The 25,683-nt window shown below is 36.2% G+C and overlaps 1 protein-coding gene across 3 annotated transcripts in view; it reads left to right on the plus strand.

Moving 5' to 3' along the window:
- Window positions 1–16,925, plus strand: part of LOC106871488 (ras-related protein Rab-34-like) — a 48,685-nt gene extending 31,760 nt beyond the window's left edge. For all 3 annotated transcript variants that reach the window (XM_089353804.1, XM_089353805.1, XM_089353806.1), the window contains 4 exons: window positions 2,569–2,696; window positions 8,695–8,785; window positions 10,479–10,595; window positions 11,401–16,925. In XM_089353804.1, coding sequence (XP_089209930.1) covers window positions 2,569–2,696; window positions 8,695–8,785; window positions 10,479–10,595; window positions 11,401–11,465 — 401 coding nt within the window. In that variant the 3' untranslated portion in view covers window positions 11,466–16,925. The remainder of the gene's footprint in view (window positions 1–2,568; window positions 2,697–8,694; window positions 8,786–10,478; window positions 10,596–11,400) is intronic.
- The last annotated feature ends 8,758 nt before the right edge of the window (window positions 16,926–25,683 follow it).

A 25,683-nucleotide genomic window follows, 5' to 3' on the forward strand; every position in this document is an offset into this window, starting at 1 on the left:
GTATTTCTTTCTAAGGTGGCGAATTGGGAGAATTGTTAGCACGCTGGGCAAAATGCTTAGTGGTATTTTGTCCACCTTCATGTTCTGAGTTCAAATTCTGCTGAGGTCGACTTTGCCTTTCATCCTTTCAGGGTCGATGAATTATGTACCAGTGAAACACTGGGGTTGATGTAATGGACTTGTCCCTTCCCCTCAAATTTCAGGCTTTGTGTCTATAATAGAAAGGATTACTACTATTATTATTATTATTATTATTATTATTATTATTATTATTATTATTATTATTATTATTATTATTATTATTAATATTATTATTAAGATGGTGAGCTGGCAGAATTGTTAGCATGCTGGGCAAAATGCTTACCGACACTTTGTCTGTCCTTATGTTGTGAGTTCAAATTCTGTCGAGGCTAACTTCTGCCAGCATATTGGCAAAGAAAATTTTTTTCTTTTTGCCCTTATTTATAATTTATATATATATATATATATATACACGAGGAGTTGCTGAAAAGTTCCTGGCTTTAATTAAGGGTATCATGAAAGGCCTGGTTGGAGGCCCAACCTTCTGAGTTCTTTTACAGAGCTTAGAAAAACTGAAGGACTGCTGCAATAAGTGTGTGAATCAGAGAGGGGAATATGTTGAACAAAATCATAATTAACTGATTCTCCTGTATTTTCTTTGACCTAAAGCCCGGGACTCAGCCCCCCACCTCATGTGTGTGTGTATATATATAGGAGTGGCTGTGTGGTAAGTAGCTTGCTTACCAACTGCATGGTTCTGGGTTGAGTCACACTGCATGGCACCTTGGGCAAGTGTCTTCTACTATAGCCTTGGGCCGACCAAAGCCTTGTGAGTGGATTTGGTAGATGGAAACTGAAAGAGCCCATCACATATGTGTGTGTGTGTGTGTGTGTGTGCGCGCGTATGTGTTTGTGTGTGTAAATTTGTGTGTTGATCTGTGTTTGTCCCGCCACCATTGCTTGACAACTGATGTTAGTGTGTTTACGTCCCTGTAACTTAGTGGTTTGGCAAAAGAAACCAATAGAATAAGTGCTAGGCTTACAAAAATAAGTCCTGGGGTTGATTTGTTTGACTAAAGGTGGTGCTCCAGCATGGCCACAGCCAAGTGACTGAAACAAATAAAAAAATAAAAGAATATATATATACACACACACATATATAAGTGTGAGTGTGTGTCTGTTTGTCTTGACATCATGTGATTGTTATAAATGATTGTCTGTCTTATAAGCTGTGTCATTTATTTCCAATATTCTGTGAGAACCTGTCTGGCCATAGTGAAATATTATTTATTATCTTATTTGGAAACAGGTCAGGGTTGGTGATAGGAAGAACGTCCTGTCTTTGGAAATTTACCTCAGTAAACTCTGTCTAACCCATGATGATGGTGAATAATAATAATAATAATAATAATAATAGCCTGAATGCAGTACCAGGCAGTGGCTCTCATGGCTTCTGATCTTAACTGATTGGAAGTGTTATCATGTACATTGTTTTGTCTTGGTATAAAAAGATGGGCTACAGCAAATATTCTGCTTAATACCACAGATTTGTTTGTCAGTTGTTTGACCCTAACCAGTTGAGCATGTCCCTTGGTGGCTGACGATATGTGCATCTCTGATCACGAGCAGAAGTAGTGGGGGAGCATCATAGCCATGTGTTGAGAGGAATTTTTTGGGGTTTGAATAATTCACCTTTGGAAACATGGGTGTTTTGCTCAACATCCTTAAACAAACCTTATTCAGGGACCTTTTGAGCGGGATCGGCTACTCGACCTGAAGAAAATTCTAACTGGGCCCCCACCTTCAAGGTCATGTGCTGTTTATCTTGATATGAGATCACCATGTTGCACACATATGGTTGTGATGCATGTGCTTGGTGTACCCTTATCAGATGGGTAGTCATGATGGGTATTATGGGCTTCGTATATTTTACCCCAGTGTCACTTTGATGGCATGCACTGCTCTCTCACTCAATAATAATAATAATAATAATAATAATAATAATAAAAAATGTGGCACCTCAAGGCGACTACCTTACCAGTGATTGTAGGATCTCTAGGAATGATAAAAAAAGGTACTGAAACCTATTTGAAAATGATACCAGGCTTACCATCCCTACAGGAAGTGCAAAAAATCGTGTTAACTGGAATGACTCATGTACTGAGAAGAGCATTATCGCTGTGAAAACAACATCCATTCATGAATTTTTTTTTTTTTTTAAATACATATTTTACCTGTGAATTTGTGTGTGTAAACTGGGAATGTATACAACGAGTTTCTCTGCCCTAGGTGTACGGAAAACACTCGGCGAGAAATGGAAGAAAATTTGAAGAAAGAAGAAAAAAAAAAAACAACAACATAATAATAATAATAATAATAATAATAACAACAGCAGCAACAACAACAACAATGCTGTCAGCTTTTCCAAATTTCTAGAACTAACTCTATTCATGCTTATGTAAAAAAAGGGAGTAGGGTTTAAAAATGGAGAAGAAACCACCAAAACATACAAATCATTTAAAAATATCTTTGTTTTTATCATTTCAGTATTAATTACTGCTTTTGATATTTCCAACATATCTACACTACACACAGCAGTTACCTGGATGACAGATGCTGCCAAAAATGCTGACAACCCTTGTAGATTCTTGGTAGGAACCAAAAAGGATACACTTGTAAGGTTTCTTTCTTAAATACAATCATTTTAAGTGAACTATGAAGCATGCTATCTGTATATAGTCAAGGATTCAAACATCATTGCATTACAAATTGACTTAATATAGTTTGCCTAGCTCAAATATATTCCATGCTTGATGGTAGTTGAATGATTAGTATCTTATTGTATCTTGCTTGACTGAAATATGTTCCATACTTCTTTGATTGTTGAATGGATCGCAGTTGGTTGTATAGTTTTACGGTAGTTTTGTCTGGCATTACTCAAACAATATCCAAATTTTGTGAAAAACACAACTTCTTTGCTAGTGAAGAAAAATGAATTTCAAAAGCATAATAAAATAAACGAACTAATTTTAATTATTGATAAGTGCTGATGTGAATCAGCACTGTATAGTAAGAAGCTTGCTTCCCAACCACATGGTTTCAGGTTCTCTCCTATTGTGTGGCACTTTGGGCAAGTGTCTTCTACTGTAACTCCAGCCTGACAAAAACCTTGTGAATGGATTTGATTGAGGGAAACTAAAAGAAGCTCATTGTGTGTGTTTGTGTGTGTGTGTATATATATATATATATCTTAATATATAAAGCTGAAGTTGTGTGTCTGTGTGAAGCCTTTTTGAAAGTTTATAGAAATCCACATTTTCCACTTTTTCGTAAAAATTTTTTACATCAATGGAATTTTCTCGATGTGAACTTTCCAGTGCAGTAATTAGATTTTTTAAATTCCGTTTACTTTGTGTGATTTAAGGGAGATTTGGCTGTTGTTTCTAGCAACTTTTATATTTCATCCCTTCTACCTGGAACGCCATTCTTACACACGCGCTCAACATAAAAATATAGAGAGTAAGAGTAAAAGAAGGAGAGGGAGAGAGAGAGAAAGTGATACATACAACGTCATAGATTAAACTTTCATCTCAGTATTCTTTACCTATTTTTCATAACATAGATACGTAAAAACACACACAACCACACATACATGACCTGTGACAACAACATACACATTGCTCTCAATCTCTATTCATTTCTCCCCCTCTTCCTCTCTCGCTCTCTCAAACGTATACACGTGCAAGTAAACACAATCATTCACATCGTGGTATATTTACAAAACATTGATGGCATAACTACAGAGTTGTACCCCCCAACTTTGGAAGGTCATAACTTTCGTAAAAATGAATATTTTTTAATGAAAATTTCTATGCATATATTATTTATTATGTAGATTCCAAATATACAAAAATTTTCGGTGAAAGTGTTTTGGAAGGGGGTGGGGTACAATATTCGGAAATTCCACTTAAATTCCTCTTAACTTCCAGGAAAATGAATATTTTTTCATGAAATTTTGTACAAATGTACCTTGATGTATGTACATTTCAAGCATGTAGGAATTTTGAAGGAAACAACTGCAGGTTATTTTTGAGAAGTGTTCCCCACTCGGTGGTGTTTCGGAGCAAGTCGTCCATATTTGTTTCATTTTTCTCTATTATGTGCTTATGTGCATCCTTAGATTTCTAATGAAGTAATAGGCAGTGAAGAGAAGCAGTCATAAGAAAACTTTTAACTACCCCTATTCCTTTCTCTCCCCCTCTCTATCTCTTCCTCTCTCACTCTCTCAAAAGCATACACGTGCAAGTACACAATCATTCAGTAAAATATAACTCATGTTCGTCAATGTTTTGTAAATTTACCACGATTTTCACTAGGATGTTAGGGTTAGGGTTAGGGTTTTAGGGTCAGGGTTAGGACTTAGGATTAATGTTACGGCTATGGTTTTTAGGGTCAGGGTTATGTTTAGGGTTAGTGTTAGGGTTAGTGTTAGGATTAGGTTTAGGATTAGGGTTGGGTAATCGTGTGGGTGTTAATCTGAAAAAATTACACATATGTGAAAAGTACCGACACTGCCATCTATTATAACTTTTGTTGTTCTGTTTAATATATACATAGATTATGCCTCCAAAGAAGAGAGTTTGCTGGGGAAAGACAGTAACCGGTTTAAAATGACAGCAACAGACTGCAGTAATGCACCACATTCCAGAAGCTATTTTGAACATAATGCAAAATGGTGCATCAACATCTTCTGCCCAATTTGATAGAATTCTGGCAAAACTGTGTAGCAACAGATTGCCAGCAATTGCTTCATCAGAAATTGCCGTCCTAGCTCCTGCTAAAAGGGATTACCCTGCTATGTATAATCAGGGCAGCGCAAAAAGTTGTTTTGCACAAGCATTTCTATAGCCAATTACACGGATGAAATTTACGTATGCTTAATAATTTTACGCAAAACAGCCTTCAGACTTTCCCTATTAATTTCATCGTCTTTTGAATTATGAACATATTTACATCATAAGGGTTTTTCGTTGTAAGGCTTTCTTTTTTAGTTGATTTTCAGCTAGCAAGACTTATCGTAGATGGCATAAGTCACACCCGGACAAGGTCGGGTTATACTGCTAGTATATATATATAACTTACTTGGAAATGGATGCATGGTGTTCAGTCATATAATAATATATATATATATATATATATATATATATATATATATATATATATATATATATATATATATGCATATATACATATATATATATATGTTCTTACCTACATATATATGTATATACACATGCATATATGGGTACAGGATGTCAAAAAAACATGAACAACATGAAAGATGAGAACAGGAAAAACAAAAACATGGAAAACAAACTTTTTTTCAAACAGGAAAGAAACAAAGAAATGAGACAGGCAACGTAAAGAACAATCCCTTCATCAGTTGTTCCTTGCTTTATCTAGTCTACGTTTCAAATGCTTGGGACAAGACGCATCTTCATTAAAAGTCATTCCAGCAAAGCAAATTAAATAAAATTTGGGATTTGTGGAGGGTTAAAGTGGTAACAAAAACAGGAGAGTAAGAAGAAAACAGTAAAAACAAACGGTAAGGGCTGATAAGCCATATTGAGATGAAGCTGGAGAAACGAGCTCTGACAGGAGACAGGCAAAAATGCGTGTTGTCTCTTGTAAGGCAAGGAGAAGAAAGAAAGATAGCTGCTGATCACGTGTGAGCAATGAGAGAGTCGAGAAAGAAGAGTGAAGGAGAGAGAAGGAGAGGAAGAGAACGGTAAAGGGGAGAAGAATTAAAGAAAGTGTGGGAGAGAAAAACAGAAAGAAAGAAGAATAAGAGAGGGAGAATAGAGGTAGTGATATCTATATATATAAAAATGAGAATGTGTGTCTGTCTGTCTGTCTGTGTGAATCCCTAAAACTCGAGAACTATGCAACCAATTTCATTCAAATTTTACAGATGCCTTACTTAGGGTTCCAGTTGTGTTTTAGTCAAAAAAAATTTTAACTTCTTGCAGAGTTCGAGCCCACAGCAACATAATATCTCCTCCACTATTTAAGTATTACGTGTCAAAAGTGAAACAAAAACACTCATGTCAAATACTTTCACTTTAAAAATGAAACTATTCTACTAACTGAAACAATCACATTTCGATACTGTAATGACAGATACTTTCAGAGAGAGAGAAAGAGATGTATATGTATACATATAGATGTATATGTACACGTTATTCCACTAACTGAAACAATCACATTTCGATACTGTAATTACAGATACTTTCAGAGAGAGAGAAAGAGATGTATATGTACATGTATATGCATATATATATATATATAGATATAGATCTATATGCATACATGTATATGTATACACATGTGTAGATGTATATATATATATATAGATAGATGTACATGTAATATGTACACATATATACATATATATACATGCATACAGATATCTATACATATATACACCCATCACACACAAACACATGCACACACATTAGTCATTTGTTTTCTTATCCAAAACTACGTCAAAAGTACTGAACGGATCTTTATGAAATTTGGAAATTATATTCTATGTATAACGGCCATAACTCCCATGAAAATTCATATATTTTTGATGTTGATGAAATTTTAACCCGAACATAACAGATGAGCATTATTTGTAATTCAACGGTACAACAGTGTAAGACTACCCTTTCAGATATACTTTCATTGTGATTTCTGCAATGTGGTGCATAAATTGTCAAGTAAATGAGACGCATCTTTGCCTCCACTGATTCACTTGCAAAGGGTTGAGTAAAATTATTTCGTTGCAGACCTCCTTTGGGTCTTTTTATTATCACTGCGACACACATAGTCCCCAGTTGGTAACATTGATTTCAAGGCTCTCCTAGATGAGAGACTGGCATTCCACTTAATGTCAATGTTCCATGCTGGCATGGATCGGAGAGTTATTAATGTAGAAATATGGTATCGTAGCTACTAACAGTTGAGGGTTGCGTAGTCTAGACGGCGTTTTTAGATTTCATTATTCTCTTTAACCCGGGCAAAGCCGGGTATTTCTGCTAGTATATATATATATATATATATATATATATATATATATATATATGTATATGTATATACAGGGTGTGGCAGAAATACCTCCCACATTTGAAAGGTTAACAAAAGGCAAAAGAAACAACATTTATGAAAAATTAACTTTACTGTTGTTTAAACAAAGGGTTACAGTTTTTGTTCATTAGCTAAATGAAAACATCATTGGCACTTGCATAAGTTCATTAGCAACACATAGGTGAAAGTTTAAAATGTGGGAGGTATTTCTGCCGCACCCTATATATATATATATATATATATATATATACATATATATATATATATATAAAGTTAGTTGGGTGTGAAGTTGGGGTATTTTCAGAGAAGCACTCAACCTGAATACTGGGCTATCAACACTGTCGGGATCCAAGCCCAAGTCGAAGTACTTCTGGTGTGCAGAAAATCCAAGTTTCACGATGATTATACTGTCATATGGTTTGGTGAAGATTAAATAATCCAATGGAAAGAAGAAGACAAAGAAAATTCGTTAACACATCTTTAATTGTGCATTACACATGTTTCTGTACCATCTCCATTTGCAATGCCAGTCTATGTGAAAATTCTAAAAGAAAAATTACGTAATATATTCAATTCAAATTACGACAAACGTAAACAAACAAACGAAGTTTGCTTTTAGAAGCGTTGAGATGTCTTAGAAAGTTAAAGAAGTGATTTTAAATTCTCAATTGCACAATAATGCTAATAATATAGCCTGAACAGGATAAACTACCCCTATTTTGCAGTAAAAAGTGTAGGTGGCTAGCTGTGGACTCGAACTCACATCCCCGTGATTATGCGTCACGATGCTTTGACCGATTAAGCTAAACTACCCCACTACAAATTCCTCTGCAAATTTAAGATGTATAGAAATCTCGCTTTATGAGACGCTATCATACGTTAAATTCAAATTACGACAAACGTAAATAAACAAACGAAGTTTGCTTTTAGAAGCATTGAGATCGATCGAGAATTTAAAATCACTTCTTTAACTTTGTAACATATTCAGTTTTAGGCATTGGAGTGGTACTTCCTCAGACTTGCATCAAAGCCATGCTATTACATTGTGTGTCTGACCTTGTTAAGAAAGTACTGCGAAGAAATAGAAAGGAAAAAAAGTGCGTATGCAGGATGGGTTTGTGGAGAAGATGTTGTGTGTGTGTGAGGGGGGGGGGAATCAAGAGGGTAGATACATATAAAGATAGGGAAAAAGGGAAGGAGAGGGCTGGAGACAGGAAAGGTATCTGGCCATAGAAAATTTACTTCTACAAATGTGTGCATGGGAAAGTGAACATTAAACTGATGATGATAATTAGATGCTTGGTTAAGATACTAGATTGTTGATCACATGACCATGTATTGTGTTATTGTTGTGTTGTGTGGGCTTGTGTTGACTGTGTTGTATTGCTGTTGGTTGTGTTGTATGGTGTAGCTATATTGTTGTTTGGGGCGATGTCTGTGTTGTGTTTGAGCTGTGTTTGGTGCTGTGCTGTGTCATTGTTGGCGTCAGCTGTTTTGATTGAGATGCTGTAACAATCTCTCCTAACTTTCTTTCTGTTTCAGTCAGAAGCAGCTTATAGGAATGTAGAACTTCAGGCAATAGAAGTAGCCAATTCTATAGATGCAGAATATTGGGCTTTGTCCTCTAAAACAGGTAATGCCATTCTATGTTATAAGGAGGTATTTGATGACAAACCTAAGCAGATAATCAGATAATGATATCAAATGTCTATCAATTGATCAACAAACAGGGCAAAGAGCAATTTAAATGGTCAGAATAATTGTGTAAGGTATTCTAAAGCTCCCTGATAATCAAGTAAACTGATTCTTTGTTTTAAAATGGATACTGGATTAGTGAAATACTCAAGCCATTTTTAGTTAATGGTGAACCATTAAGCTTCAGTTAATGAATTCCTGATTTTAGTTGTCTTTGAGATCAGGTTCAACTTTGTCTCAAATGAATTGCATTTCATCCAGATCGGATTGTATGGTCCTAAGATGATATGTCTGTAGACATGCAAGTACCCATTATAATTCATCTTTAGGGATACTTTCTTGAAATATTCTGATTACATGTCTGAATAAACAAATTTTCCATTATATTTCAAATACTTAAGTGCTACAACCATTTTTGTTTGTAGATCTGCTTGTTTGAGATTTTTGTGGGTTTATGAATCTTATATATTGTCCATAACCATTGGAAAGGAACTTTGTTTACATCTGGGGCCTCAATTGGTCATGGTTGAGCATACATCTGCACATGTATGTGCATGTTTGGCAAGACTTTTGAGGAAGAACAGCAGGTGCTCATGCATGAAAGCCTCTCTCTCTCTCCATAATATTGATGTATATTTAAGGGAAGGTCACTGACGATGTAGATTCTTCTTGCTTCTTGCTCCACACTTCACTGCTCCTGGATGTTGACTCCAACTCTAGAGTGTATGGCTATGGGCTTGGACCAGCTGCATGGTTTGCCAGCTTACATGCTGGATGTTTTTACAAGACACCACTCATGTAGATTGCCATTGGCTCACAGTGACCTCATCTGGAGATATGCTGTGATTGAAAAAACCCAGCAAGGAAAGTGAGATCACACCCATAGCCTACGCCAGTGTTGCATAACCAGCCCATTTAAAAGGTACCTTTGAATCGTCAGGTGACATTCCGTGCTCGAGGAGACCTATTGAGTCAAGTAAATCAAAATCAAATCAAATTACAATCAAATGGAAATTGTAGTTATGACCATTATCAGTGTTGGTGGCACGCAATAAACACCATTTATGCGTGGATCACTGCCGGAGCCACCTAACCGGCTCCCTGTGCTGCTGGCACGTAAAAAAACACTATCCGAACGTGGCTGATGCCAGTCCATCCCCTGTCTTGACTGGCTCCTGTGCCGGTGGCACATAAAAAGCACTATCCAAACGTGGCTGATGTCCGTGCCACCTGAATGGCTGCCATACCGATAGCACATAAAAAGCACCTACTACACTCTCAGAGTGGTTGGCGTTAGGAAGGGCATCCAGCTGTAGAAACACTGCCAGATCAGATTGGAGCCTGGTGTAGCCCCCTGGCTTGCCAGTCCCCAGTCAAACCGTCCAACCCATGCCAGCATGGAAAACTGACGTTAAACGATGATGATGATGATGATCTTGATATAATATCCTATATTAGAGTATATAATGATGTTTTGTAAGTAGCATTTATCATGATATCGCATATCATATGGTAGTGTACATCATGGTAGCATAATAGAAATATTGAAATATTATCTCATGCTAACTTGAAATTTAAATTGTTTTATTTTTATTATTATTATTTATTTATTTTTTCTTTTTGTATTGCAGGAGAGAATGTTAAAGAATTCTTCTTCCGTGCTGTGTCTTTGGCATTTGACAGAGCTGTCTTAAGAGAACTTGAACCGACTGAAGCTTCTGGCAAAAAAATTGGAAATAATATATTTAGTAAGTATATATGAACATAGAAATTTTATCATAGCATAGAGAATAGTTATGACACCAATGGGTTTATGGATTATTACAATAGACATTTTGTTGTGTGTCCTCTGTCTTGAAACAGGGTACTTAACTTCATGTCTTTCTGGCCATTATCATCTGAAACTAGAAAATAACCTTGTGCTGTAATAATTCACTTTGAAAAGGTTTAACCCTTTAGCATTCAGATTGCTTTGTCAAATGCAATGCTTATTTATTCATGCTGTTTTAATTAATCATGCATTATATCATAGCTTTGAGATTTTAGTGATGTGACTGTTTGCTTTTAGAATGAAATTGTAGGGTTGATGTGAGAGGCTGGATTTGGTCAATTTGAACATAAAGCAGGTAGAATATTTTGGCTAGATATGGCTGGGTTAAATGCCAAAGGTTAAATAGATAGTACTTTTGATAACTGATAAATCAATGTACAGCAAGGGTATTTTAATGATAGAAAAACTGAAGGTATTAATGTTATACAAATTACGAGTGTGAGTTTAAATGAATATCAGTTGATATCTTGCAAAGAAAATTGGTTCCAATCAAAAACTGAAACCAGATCATAGATATAACTTATTAGAATTTTATTTCCTATTCCCAAATGTTCACTTAGTCTCATGTTTTGCTGCTGTCACTGCTATCATCTTCTATAGCCTGAGGCTATAGTAGAAGATACTTGCTCAAAGGGTCTGGACCCCTAGAAATAATTATTTTATAAATTATTGAAATCTTTACTAATTTCTCTTACTAATGTATTTTTTTTTTTTAATTTCAGAAATCAACCGAGAAGACTCAAATCTTTTTGAAAAATCAAAAAGTGGACCAAAATGTTGTCACTGATGCCTTTCATAGCAGTTCTTGGACTATTTGCAATTGAACCAAAGTCATTTGTATTTTGTATTTAACTGTGCTCATGATTTCAAAGGGATTTATTTTATATACTTATTCTTTATATCTGTCCCACATACCTACATTTAAAAATTTATTATCAGGGAATGCTTTTTTTAGCAAGTTATATGTATATCTGTTTATATTTTTTACTATTATTTTATGCTCATTATCAGTTTGTCAGAATCAAAATTCAGGGTATTGTGTTTTAAAATCAAATCCAGAAAGAAAAAAAAACATGAAAGTAAAGGTGGGCAGATAAACGGAAAAAGAAGTATAAACTTAGACGTTAACATGCTATGTTTACAGTCCTTTGCTTAATCTTGCATGTTCAGAAATACTTATCAAGTGGGGATAATCCCCATCGACTAAAGGCCATATCTAATTAAAAAAAAAAATTTTTTTATACATTGTAATTTTATTTTTTTAAGGAAAATTTAAACCATTTTTACAGCAACTTACCTGAAATCATTTCTCATTTGAAAACTGATGGCTTTAAATTGTTCATATTTAAATTAAAATCTCTCACCATAATTTTGTATAAGAACATTTTGTTAAGTAATATTTCAAACAATTAATAATGGTTTCAAATTTTGCCACAAGGGCAGTAATTTTAGAGGGAGGGGATGAGTTGATTACATTGACCCCAGTGTTAAACTGATACTTATTTTATCAACCCCAAAAGGATGAAAGACAATGTTGACCTTAGTGGAATTTGAACTCAGAATGTAGCCACAGATGAAATACTGCTAAGCATTTTTGCCCTGTATGCTAATGATTCTGCCAGCTCACTGCCTTACACTAGACTAATAACAACCATGTTTAAGGCAGTGAGCTGGCAGGATTGTTAGCATGCTGGGCAAATTGCTTAACAATATTTCATCCATCTTTATGTTCTGAGTTCAAATTCTGTCGAGGCCAACTTTGCCTTTAATCCTTTCAGGGTCAATAAAATAAAGACCAGTTGAGCACTGGGATCAATGTAATTGATTTTCCTTTCCCCACAAATTATTGCTTTGTTTCCAAAATTCGAAATCAATAATGACCACTTACTTAACTGCTTTGCTTTCCATGGAGCATAAGCCATCAATAACTTTTCTCCATTGCTCTTAACTCTGGGTTGTCTCTTTTGTTTCTCTCCTGTTAGATCCTTACTTTTCCTGCAGTTTCCTTTTCAGATTTTGCTGCACCATATCAGAAGGCTATCCTCTCCTAAATCTTGTTGGTTTTGATTTGTTATTGATGCTTCTGTAACTTAGCTTTTTTCTTGCCCTATGCAGACCCATTTTTATTTCTGGAGAGAAGTGGTCCATATTAATCTGACCTCTATCCCCTTGACTTGTCCAGCATGGGAGACCCTACTAGGAGCTTGTGCTCTGCTGGCATAGCTCCCTGGGTCATTAAGGCACACAGCAAGTGTCCTGCAACAAGGACTGGACCTTGTGGTGGAGTCATTCTATTAATTCCCCCCAAATTTGTTGATTATTTAAAAAAATTAATTGAAATACACTGTTTATCTTGTTAGAAACACAGTAGAAAGGATGAATTGATATTCAGATAAAATTTCCGTAACTGAAAAGCTAAATTAACAATATGGTAATTTATTTTGATTAAATTCACATTTCAGAGGCTGGTTTTCTTAGGAGGAAGGACTAGGCATAATGGTTAGTGTGGGATTTGAAGAGGAGAACAGGATATAGGCGATGGGAAGTGGTGGAGAGATAAGGGAGTTGGAAGGATCTGAGTGGAGATGGTACAACACTATTTAGCTCTGAAGTGAAGATACCACTGAAATGGTGGTAGAAAAGGCAGAGAGAGGAGACAACATGTCTCTGGGCCAAAAGTTGGAGTGTGTTGCTTATTGACTTCATGCTAATCAAATGGATGTTATTTACAATGCTTGTGTATAACAGTTGTCCTGTTGCAAATGTGGGAGTTATAATCCATTGCAGGACTTACTTGAGTCTTGTTGAGGTCAGCTGTTGTTGGGAAAGTCAAGCTGTCTACCAGATTAGATATAGCACCAGTGGGGAGATACATACTCTAATCATCCTTCAGGCAGTAATTCTTCAAATAAGATGGTTTGAACACATGCTTTTGAACTTTCATAAATCTTTAAATAATCAGTGGAAAATGTCATTGATGATGATGACAGATGCCTTGAATATTTCTGTCTGAATTAGATGTTATATTTTATCTACAGTTTATTTTTTTGTGACAGACAGGCAGGCAAACCTAAAGCAGATGTGAAATAGAGTGGGTATGTAATTGATGGGATCACAAATGGTAACAAAAGGACTTTGATAAACCTAGATGATTGATTGGTTGACTGAATGATTAATCAAACAACTGATTAGTAAATTGGTTAAATGATTAACTAGTTGACTAATAATAATAATAAAAGAAGTGAAATAGAACCAGTGTGCATGTTAATTATTGGCATAATGTTGTTGTTGTTGGCACTCCGTCACTTACGATGTCGAGGGTTCCAGTTGATCCGATCAACAGAACAGCCTGCTCGTGAAATTAACGTGCAAGTGGCTGAGCACTCCACAGACACGTGTACCCTTAACGTAGTTCCCGGGGAGATTCAGCGTGACACAGTGTGAGAAGGCTGACCCTTTGAAATACAGACACAACAGAAACAGGAAGTAAGAGTGAGAGAAAGTTGTGGCGAAAGAGTACAGCAGGGTTCGCCACCATCCCCTGCCGGAGCCTCGTGGAGCTTTAGGTGTTTTTGCTCAATAAACACTCACAATGCCCGGTCTGGAAATCGAAACCGCGATCCTCTATGACCGCGAGTCCGCTGCCCTAACCACTGGGCCATTGCGCCTCCATTGGCATAATGATCCACCTGAGATATAACAAAATCTGTTTCAAACATGAGTTCACATCAACAATCTTGTAAATCAAATACAAAAATGAAATAATTTTCTATAATTTCCTTACTTTGTGCCAACCTGGTTTCCTATTTAATTCTTTAGCAGTCAAATTATTCTGTCAAATGTAATGCTTACTTATTGTTTTGAATTAATCATGCATTATCTTGTAGCTTTGAGATTTCAATGATGTGATTATTTATTTTTAGAATGACATTGTAGGGTAGGTGTGAGAGGCCCGATCTCGCTGGTTTGCACATAAAACAGCTAGAATATTTTGGCTGGATATGACTGGTTTAAATGCTAAAGGTTTAATAAATAAAGGAAAGCAAAAATGTTAACATGTTAAGAGCAAAATATTCAGAAAAGAATGTCTCCCCAATGTTTACTCAATATAAGAGTAGTCATTTTACAATTAGGATGGTATTTTTAGGCATTCATTCATTTGATTATTGGTAATTAAAAAGAAAGTTCCATGTAGAATATTAGTTGCTCATTTATGTTGTGTTACAGATTTATTTTGTTTATTATTCCTCAATTAAAACTCACTTATGTAATTCCATTTTGAAGTTTTCATTTTTTTTGAAAATCATATTGTGTATTTAATTTTTATTTTTAGATGTTCCTTTTAGTAAACTTGATCAAAGAAACCATGCTTTCTTGCAAATATTTTATATTGTCTTCTATGTTACTGCCATGGAATATGTGAAACTATTTCTTAAATTATTCTGGATTTCGAAATAATATATGACACTTAAAAGTATTTAAAATGGTTACTTATACATTAGAATTTAATCAAATCTAATATTCTATTTTTTTCTTTTTTGAGAATTACCACTCATTTTTTTTATAAAGTCAATAGCGAGAAAATTATTGACAATAATCATCTTTCTGGAGTTGAAAAAAAGAAAAGAATGTAAAATAATGTTTGATTATATGTTAGCCTCTATCACATAATGATAATGAAATATTTCGAAGATGTAATATTATGAAAGTGCTTAAGGTTATGGACTATTGAAGTGAACTTCATTTATTCAAATATATTTTAAAGAGGCTGGAAAAAAGATAAAACAAAAAATCACAAATGCAATTATAATCATTAATATGAAGCTACCTTAGACATCATGGCCTTTTGAAAGATGTCGGGCTTACCCATTCCTTAGAAGCTGTGCTTGACAAATGGCAATTTGTAAAGTTAAATAGCTCAATGTGAAGTCTCAGTTTCAAAATGTGTTCGTATACATAACAATTATTGGAAACTTATCTTCTAAAAAAACAAAGATATATTTACAAGTGTTTATTTTCAAGGGAGATAACTGTTTTATAATGCAAGGGAGATAATCCGATAGTTTCTATCGATTTAATGGGCATCTCTCTAGTGTTTGGGCAAATATCATCTCTCAGTTTATTTGTCGTAAATCTTTAAATATAATTATATATTGTAAATATAACTGAAATTGAAAAATATTTTATTCTTACTACATTTCCAATAAATATTCTGTATCTTTCCCAAACCAACGTCGTGGGCGACACGAAATCTTTCATTCTGCAAGCGTTACTGTTTCATAAACTTTCCTGAGATTAATAAAGCGCTTTTCTTTTCATTCCTTTTTTTTTTTTTTACTTCATAAGACGTTGATTTCAATCAACAGCTTTCACCCTTGGTAAAACTTACATGAAGATAAATGCTAACATTCAAGCTGTTCCCTACAGCACACACACTTCATACATTTACACACAGGCAGGAATGCGCACACGCACACACACACAAGCAGGAAGGCACACACACACACACACAAGCAGGAAGGCACACACGTACACGCATGTGCACACACACACACACACACACACACACAGAAGCAGGAATGCATACACGCACACACATGTGCACACACACACAAACAGGAATGTGCACACACACACACACACACACGAACAGGAATGCACTCACGCACACGCATGCAAGCGTGCGTGCGTGCACACACACACACAAACGAACGTGTGTATATATAACTGAAAAGCTAATTTTTTTTTTTCACTGTTTTTCTTGTAAGAAAAGGTGGTGAGCCGGCAGAATTGTTAGCACAATGGGCAAAATGCTTAGTGGCATTTTGTCCGTCTTTACTGTCTGAGTTTAAATACCGCGAATGTCGACTTTACCATTTATCTTTTCGGGATTGATAAAATAATTACCAGTTGATCATTGGGGTTGATGTAATCCCCTGAAATTGCTGACTTTCCACCAAAATGTGAATCTAATATTTTCTTGTAAAAAATTTCGATATGTTGTTAATAACGTATATAGTGCCTATGCAAGATTATCAGTAAGCATCCTTGCAATTGAATATCTTTTATTTTATCTTATTAAAATCCTAAATGTTGTTTTTAACCCTTTGATCATAATATATTGTATATATCATTATTGTTATAACTTGTTTTGTTAAAATATCATAACAAATATTTAGTTGTAATAAATATTTGTTACCTATATATATCATTGTAAAGGATAATAAATATATTGCATTTATCATAACAGATATTTATTTTGAATAATTCAGTTTTACCAACGGTTTTATGTCATTGTGAGTGCCATAAAAATTTCTAGATAATAATTTGAAACATCTGTTATTCCTCTGCTTCTTAGTGTTTCTTTAACAATAGTTATGCTATACTAGTTATTAAAAATAAATTCTTCAAATAGATTACAAAAAAGCACTATGCATCATCTATCTCTCTGTGTATGTATGTATATATATATATATATATATATATATATATATATATACACGTAGCACTCTATCGGTTCCAGTTGATCTGATCAACAGAACAGCCTGCTTGTGAAATTAACTTGGAAGTGGCTGAGCATTCCACAGACACTTGTACCCTTAATGTAGTTCTGAGGGAGATTCAGCATGACACAGAGTGTGACAAGGCTGGCCCTTTGAATTACAGGTACAACAGAAACAGGAAGAAAGAGCGAGAGAAAGTTGTGGTGAAGAAGTGCAGCAGGGTTTGCCACCACCCCCTGCCGGAGCCTCATGGAGCTTTAGGTGTTTTCGCTCAATAAACACCCACAACGCCCCGTCTGGGAGTCAAAACTGCGACCCTATGACCGTGAGTCCGCTGCCCTAACCACTAGGCCATTGCGCCTCAACACACACACACACACACACACACATATATGCGAAAAGGCTGAATTATATTTTATCCTTTACTTTGGAGGGTTCCAAAGGGCGATTTCTAACAAAGATTCTTCATATTTTGCTGGTAGCTTACTGGCGTGAGAGTTTTGCAAATATGAAAACATTACTTGTATATGGTGTGTTATGAGAATTTATGGAAAGGTATCCCATAGAAACTTAACAAATATGTTAAAAAATGGGAAAAGAGATGATGCTAAAATTCTTTCAAATTCTAACATCTCTTCTCCATTTTTAACATATTTGTTGAGTTTCTATGGGATACCTTTCCATAAATTCTCATAACACACCAAATATAAATATATATATATATATATATATATATATATATATATATATATTTATATAAAGGGCATTATTACAGAAAATAATAACGCCACACAGTGGACTTCTCAAAATAACCACATTTAGTACCTAATGCGAGGAAAAACAACCAACAGAAGACGACCAACGTGTACATATAGATGTATATGTACACGTTATTCCACTAACTGAAACAATCACATTTCGATACTTTCAGAGAGAGAGAAAGAGATGTATATGTATACATATACATGTATATGTACACGTATATACATAGATATAGGGGAGAATATACAAATAATAACAACAGACGAGGACAGGTGGTGTAAATAACAAAAGTATATATTAGTATGACGCTCGGGAATACGGAAAGTCTTTGACGTTTCGAGCTACGCTCTTCAACAGAAAGAATACGGAGACAAGGAGAAAAACACGGAGAAAAAAAATTGAATAGTGTTCAGTCAACGGTCAATAGATCTATATGCATACATGTATATGTATACACATGTGTAGATGTATATATATATAGATGTACATGTAATATGTACACATATATACATATATATACATGCATACAGATATCTATACATATATACACCCATCACACACAAACACATGCACACAAACACATGCACACAAACACACACATTAGTCATTTGTTTTCTTATCCAAAACTACGTCAAAAGTACTGAACGGATCTTTATGAAATTTGGAAATTATATTCTATGTATAACGGCCATAACTCCCATGAAAATTCATATATTTTTGATGTTGATGAAATTTTAACCCGAACATAACAGATGAGCATTATTTGTAATTCAACGGTACAACAGTGTAAGACTACCCTTTCAGATATACTTTCATTGTGATTTCTGCAATGTGGTGCATAAATTGTCAAGTAAATGAGACGCATCTTTGCCTCCACTGATTCACTTGCAAAGTATTGAGTAAAATTATTTCGTTGCAGACCTCCTTTGGGTCTTTTTATTATCACTACGACATACATAGTCCCCAGTTGGTAACATTGATTTCAAGGCCCTCCTAGATGAGAGACTGGCATTCCACTTAATGTCTATGTTCCATGCTGGCATGGATTGGAGAGTTATTAATGTAGAAATATGGTATCGTAGCTACTAACAGTTGAGGGTTGCGTAGTCTAGACGGCGTTTTTAGATTTCATTATTCTCTTTAACCCGGGCAAAGCCGGGTATTTCTGCTAGTATAAATATAAACGAATAATTATATTCTTGGGAATAGAAATTTCCCTTATGAATATTTTTACACACTGACTTCTTGATAAAATTCTTGTAAAAGAGTTTTATCCCTTTTTGAATTTATATATATATATATATATATATATATATATATATATAATTAACATAATTTGGTAAAAATTCGATATTAATTAATATCAATTTAATACCAGGAAACTAGCACATTAAAAGAATCAGAAGGTTCAGGAAAAATTTTTTGGGAGATCCTAAAAAGATTATAGTACTTGTGTATATAAGATTGACCAGTAACCGGTCTGTCAATATGCTAGAAGATCACTTAAAAAATTCTCAAATAAGGATTCAGCGGAGCAAAAACAGGCGGACGAGACCAGTGAAAATTATACATACCTCGATTATCTGCAGACTATAGTTTCAAAATCAATACTTCCAAATTAAAGTATCTATTTATCATCAGTACAGATTGCCGATATTATTACAATCGAACAGAATCCCGTGCTAGTTGTCTTCAACCAGTGAAAACGTGCACGTGATTCTATCCATTATAAAGATTAAAATTCAAAAGTCTTAGTTTTGGCGCACTGAATCCGGAATATAATGTCACTGCTGCATCCACCACAATCATGAACACCACCACAATCATGAACACCACCACCGCCACTGCTACCACCACTGCCACTGCTATCACCACCGCCACTGCTACCACCACCACCACTGCTACCACCACTACCACCACCATCATTTTCATCATTGTTGTCATCATCATTGTGGTCAACTACAATCAAATTATTTGACCTGTATTCCAGCTATCACCACCTCATCATATTTTTATTGTGCATCAAGAGGTGCCGATCTCTAATTGTAGTGGGTACATGTGGAAGGAGTAGATCCAGGAAGATGGGGGATGAAGCAGTGAGAAAAGATATTCAGATGTTGGGCCTCACAGAGGGGACGACAAGAGATGGAGACTCCAGGTGGTTTGCTGTGCGTGAGAAGACACGTCCCCCTGTTCTTAACTCCAGATTATCTTTTTATACTTCTCTTTAACTGGATTCCTGCTCTTTCAAGTCTGCTTGTAGCTTCTGTTTGGATTTTACTGTACTGCGTTATATGTTTCGCTAAGAGAAGGCCTTCCTCTTTCAAGCTTTGTTGATTTTGTATTGTCATCAATGCTTCTAGGTAGGAGTATTGGCCCTATGCAGACCCATTAGGAAGAGGTGGTTCATAACAGTTTGGTCTCTATCCTTTGACCTGTCCAGCACGGGGGACCCTAACCAGGAGCTAGCGATCTACTGGTAAGACTCTCGGAGTCATTGAGGAACAAAAGCCATCACTTTATAATAAAGGCTGGACCTTATGGTGGAGATATAAAGGATGGAAGTCAACAGTTATCATGGTCTGGTAAAGTCCACTTTGATTGCAACTACCATTATCACTTCACGCTGGAAAGATAAATAGGCAACATGCTCATACTATCATAAAATACTCTTTACGATAAACACTTTTTCTAGCAGACCTGTAAAGCATTAAAGCATTAAACAATGAAATGTAAGTCTGCTTTATAACGGCCGACTAATAAAAAAAAAAAGAAAAATCATTGCTAAAGGAATTATTTCCCTTTATACATGAGTTCTTTCCCTTCGGTCTATTCCACTGTTTATTTGTTTGTTTTTTTTTAGCAAACCAGAACAATATTACTTCCCTTGTTGACTTTTGAGTCATTGCGTGATTCAATCTTATTGTCTTTCTTTCATATAATCAATTATGGATAAGATTTCCAGCAAATTATCATTTAAAGTCGTGGATTAAAAAAATAAAACCCACCAAAATACTTGTACGTTCGATCAACTATTTATAACAAATCAATAGTTATTAGTCTCCATTACTTACACGCTCCTCTAGTTTATAATAAAACGAATCAATATTTATATATCTCTTCTATCTCTTCTTACCTTGTTTCCCAGGTATAATCTCAGCCAGTGACAGTTACGACTGACTTACACCATCACCACCGCAGCCGCAACCGCCACCTCTACTAACTATACGTACGGACATAAAACAGACAGTAATTTTTATCCACCTGTGTTAAAGAATCTGACCCTGATATTTTCTGCACTTAAGTACATTCTACCGCCCACCGACATTCCACACAGCAGTGATTAAGTCTGTTAGAAATGAAGGCAAATCTAAAAATATATTTACCGTCATTTCATTTTTGTGTAGTGGCTTGTTAAGTAAGATGTTTTGTATCAGCCTTTTATCCTGATTTGGTTGTTTTACTTACGACATGACATGTTTTAACTGAGATTATATCTGTGGGGCCAACAACTATAGTTTTAAGATGTATAAATCTTTCTTTAAGATGTATAAACCTTTCTCTCTCGCTCTCTCTCTCTCTCTCTCTCTCCTTCCCCCTCTCTCTCTATATATATATGTATAAAGGTCTATCTATCTATCTATCTATCTATCTATCTATCTATCTATCTATCTATCTATCTATCTATCCACCCGTGTGTCTACACACATACACACACACACACACACACGCATACATACATACATACATACATACATACATTCATACATACGCATATATGTGTACATGTATGTTGTATATATGTTTGTGTTTACATACATAGATATATTTGTGCACGTGTGTATGTGCATGTGTATATGCGTGCATGAGTACGTGTGCGTGCGTGCGTGTGTGTGCGTGCGAGTGTTTCCCTGCGCCTAGTGAGAGAGAAATAAAAAATAATTCGCCTAACTAATAAAAGTATTTAGTTTGTTCCTTCCACATTCTACAATCAAATCCCGGTGGGATTAACTTTGACTTTCAACCTTTGACCCCGAATTCTATGAACGAAATCCTATTTATATATGCTTTAGTTTATGTAAAATATGTGCATTAATATTTAAATCTAATACTTCTTTTTCTGAGGCCGGTCTGGGCGATGGCCACCTCTCACTTGTAATGCATTTTCCATATTCTGGTATTTATTAATTAGTTAAAAAAAAAAAAGACAACTTTTTTTTTGTTATCCTCTAAGCTGCCCAGAGAAAAATTTAGTGAAAAGTTATCGTTAGGAATGCGATACAAATGTATCCAAAGAACCAGTTTTCAGATGGGTGACTGTACAACCAATTATAATTTCTATATTTAACATAAAAGGAAAACTCTGACGTAATATACAAGAATTAGGTTAAATTAGCTGTAGAAGAATTTATGGAATGTGTTACATAGTTTGGTAATTCCACTCTGAGAGCAATCAATGGTTTTTGTTCCAAATTGGTTCAAACAAAATTTTTAACATTTTGTGAACAAAAATGGAAAAAGAATGTTCCTTTTTTTATATAGGCGGGAAAAGAGGTAACGACCTTGACTTTTCCAAAAGAGAATAGACAAATCACCTTTACCTTTATAACATAGACTATAGAGTCCTTGACCTTTACATATTAACTTTGACTTTCAACCTTTGACTCCGAATTCTATGAACGAAATCCTATTTATATATGTTTTTGTTTATGTAAATTAAGCGCATTACCTTATTCATTACGGAAACTGTTAATGACCTTGACTTTTGCATTTAGAAAGGAATGAGTTTCCTTGACTTTCATAGGTTCTTACTTAGTGAAATGTGGAGGCGCAATGACCCAGTGGTTAGGGCAGCAGACTCGCGGTCATAGGATCGCGGTTTCGATTCCCAGACCGAGCGTTGTGAGTGTTTATTGAGCGAAAACACCTGAAGCTCCACGAGGCTCCGGCAGGGGATGGTGGCGAACCCTGCTGTACTCTTTCACCACAACTTTCTCTCACTCTTACTTCCTGTTTCTGTTGTGCCTGTAAATCAAAGGGTCAGCCTTGTCACACTGTGTCACGCTGAATATCCCTGAGATCTACGTTAAGAGTACACGTGTCTGTGGAGTGCTCAGCTACTTGCACGTTAATTTCACGAGCAGGCTGTTCCGTTGATCGGATCAACTGGAACCCTCGACGTCGTAAGCGACGGAGTGCCAACAACACTTAGTGAAATAGCTGCGGCTAATCTTCAGTTTAAACATTTTTTGAGGTCAATGTTTGCAGAAACAAAGTGAGAGGTACGAGAATTCGAACGGGTTGCTGTGCCGAGGACGAAGATTCAAGTTAAGTGGTTGGTGATGGGGTTATGAGAGGAGGAGAGATAGGTGGGTGGAGTAGTCATTTTATCTTTTACCTTTTGCTTGTTTCAGTCATTAGACTGCGGCCATGCTGGGGCACCACCTTGAATCGACCGCAGTACTTATTTTATTTTTTAGGGCTGGTTTTTATTCTATCGACCCTTTTTTGCCGAACCGCTAATTTACGGGAATGTAAACACACACACACACACACACATACGTATATATATACGACGGGCTTCTTTCCAGTTTCCGTTTCCCAAGCCCACTCACAAGGGTTTGTCGGCCCGAGGCTATACTAGAAGACACTTACCCAAGGTGCCACGCAGTAAAACTGAACCCGAAACTATCCAATTGGGAAGCAAGCTTCTTATTTCTTTATTGTCCACAAGGGGCTAAACATAGAGGGGACAAACAAAGGGATTAAGTCGATTATATCGACCCCAGTGCGTAACTGATACTTAATTTATCGACCCCGAAGGACAAAGTCGACCTCGGCGGAATTTGAACTTAGAACGTAACGGCAGACGAAATACCGCTAAGCATTTCGCCCGGCGTGCTAACGTTTCTGCCAGCTTACCACACAGCTACGCCTGTATGTAGATGTAGTACAGTAGAAGAGAAGAGACAGTGCTTGAGCCAGAGGTAGTAATGTGTTGGTGAAGGAGTTGGAGGGTCTTCCTTTGGATGGTATCAGAAAAGACATGGATGAAACCCACAAGAAGCAGTTTAACATTGAGGTTCTTGTGCTAGACATAATCGAGGATGTAGAGCTACTGATGAGTGACATAGGAAAGCAATGACCTCTGATATGGATATGCAGAGGCTGCGGCGATGGTCACAAACGGAAGGCGGAGAATGACCGCAATTTGTTGATGAAGTTGATTGTTAATAACTGTGTCCCATCGTCTTTGAGGTATTAGCGGTAATTGGTGGAGCCAGAAAGTATTGGTATTCGCCTCTTGCGGGAACACATTTATAAAATAGCGCGATTCCTGAAATGTTTTCCGTGTTTGGCAGTTGCCCACCACTTGCTGATGCGCTGCGCTCGTTCGGTTGTAAAATCTTGCCGTTATTGGCATCGAACTCGTGTGGCTTCCGTTTATGAAGATGCCATCTCGCTGTTAGAACACGAATAATACAGCTCAACTTTCAGACATCAGTTGACAGATGTACTTTGTCGAGTTATTGTCAAGCTCTGACGATCGACAGAAGTTTGACTAATGGTGAACGGTCGGCTCAGAAGAGATCTGAACCGAAGACCATTCGACTGTCTTAACTATGACTCTCTTAAGGTACCGACTTGATAAAAGTATGTGAAATTTTACAGGTGTTGTAGGCTGTGTTCTTCACCTGTATTACCGCGTCGCAGTCAAGTATGAATGAACCACTTAAGGTAGGATTTGTAGTTGTTATAGCTATTGTCAACCCTGATCAATGAGACCTATAATTTAAAGGCAACCCACCCATGACCATTCTATATTTTTGTGGGTCTGTAAGGCTACATTATCTAATGTGTCACCCTTCATTTGACATGATAATGTTTAAGAATGTATTGGCTACTATTTCTATCAAGTAGTCAGAGTAACAACGTAAAAGGTCTCTCATTGGTTGGAGGTGATTTGGATTTGTGGGATTTGTTTAAGTGTGAGGAGGAGGGGAGATGAAAGGCTTCTTTAAGAGGACTATTTTCGTTCCTGATTACCTGTTTTGATTAACGTTGGTTTCAAATTTTGGCGCAGTGCCAACAATTTCGCGGGAGAGGATAAGTCGATTACATTGATCCCAGTGATCAACGGGTACTTATTTTAAGGAGCCCCCAAAGGATGAAAGCAAAGTCGATCTCCGTGTAATTTGAACTCAGAACGTAGAGACGGACGAAATGCCGCTAAGTATTTAACCCGGCGTCCTAACGATTCTGCCAGCTCGCCGCCTTCCTGTTTTGATTTATATTACGGGTTGTTAAAAGCGGCCAGCTGGCAGAAACGTTAGGACGCCGGGCGAAATGCTTAGCGGTATTTCGCCTGTCTTTATGTTCTGAGTTCAAATTCCGCTGAGGTCGATTTTGCCTTTCGTCCTTTCGGGGTCAATTAAGTTACGCACTGGGGTCGATATAATCGACTTAATCCATTTGTCTGTCCCTGTTTGTCCCCTCTGTGTGTAGCCCCTTGTGGGCAGTAAAGAAATAAGAAACGTTAGCAGGCTGTGCGAAATGCTTCGAGGTATTTCGTTTGTCATTACGTTCTGAGTTCAAATTCCGCCGAGGCCGACTTTACCTTTCATCCTTTCGGGGTCAATAAATTAAGTACCAGTTGCGTATTGGGGACGATCTAATCGACTGCCCCCTCCTCCCAAATTTCGGATCTTGTAATTAGAGTAGGAGAGAATATGACGGGTT

The sequence above is a fragment of the Octopus bimaculoides genome, chromosome 6 (genome assembly GCF_046866305.1).
Source record: "Octopus bimaculoides isolate indiv1 chromosome 6, ASM4686630v1, whole genome shotgun sequence".
Taxonomy (NCBI): domain Eukaryota; kingdom Metazoa; phylum Mollusca; class Cephalopoda; order Octopoda; family Octopodidae; genus Octopus; species Octopus bimaculoides.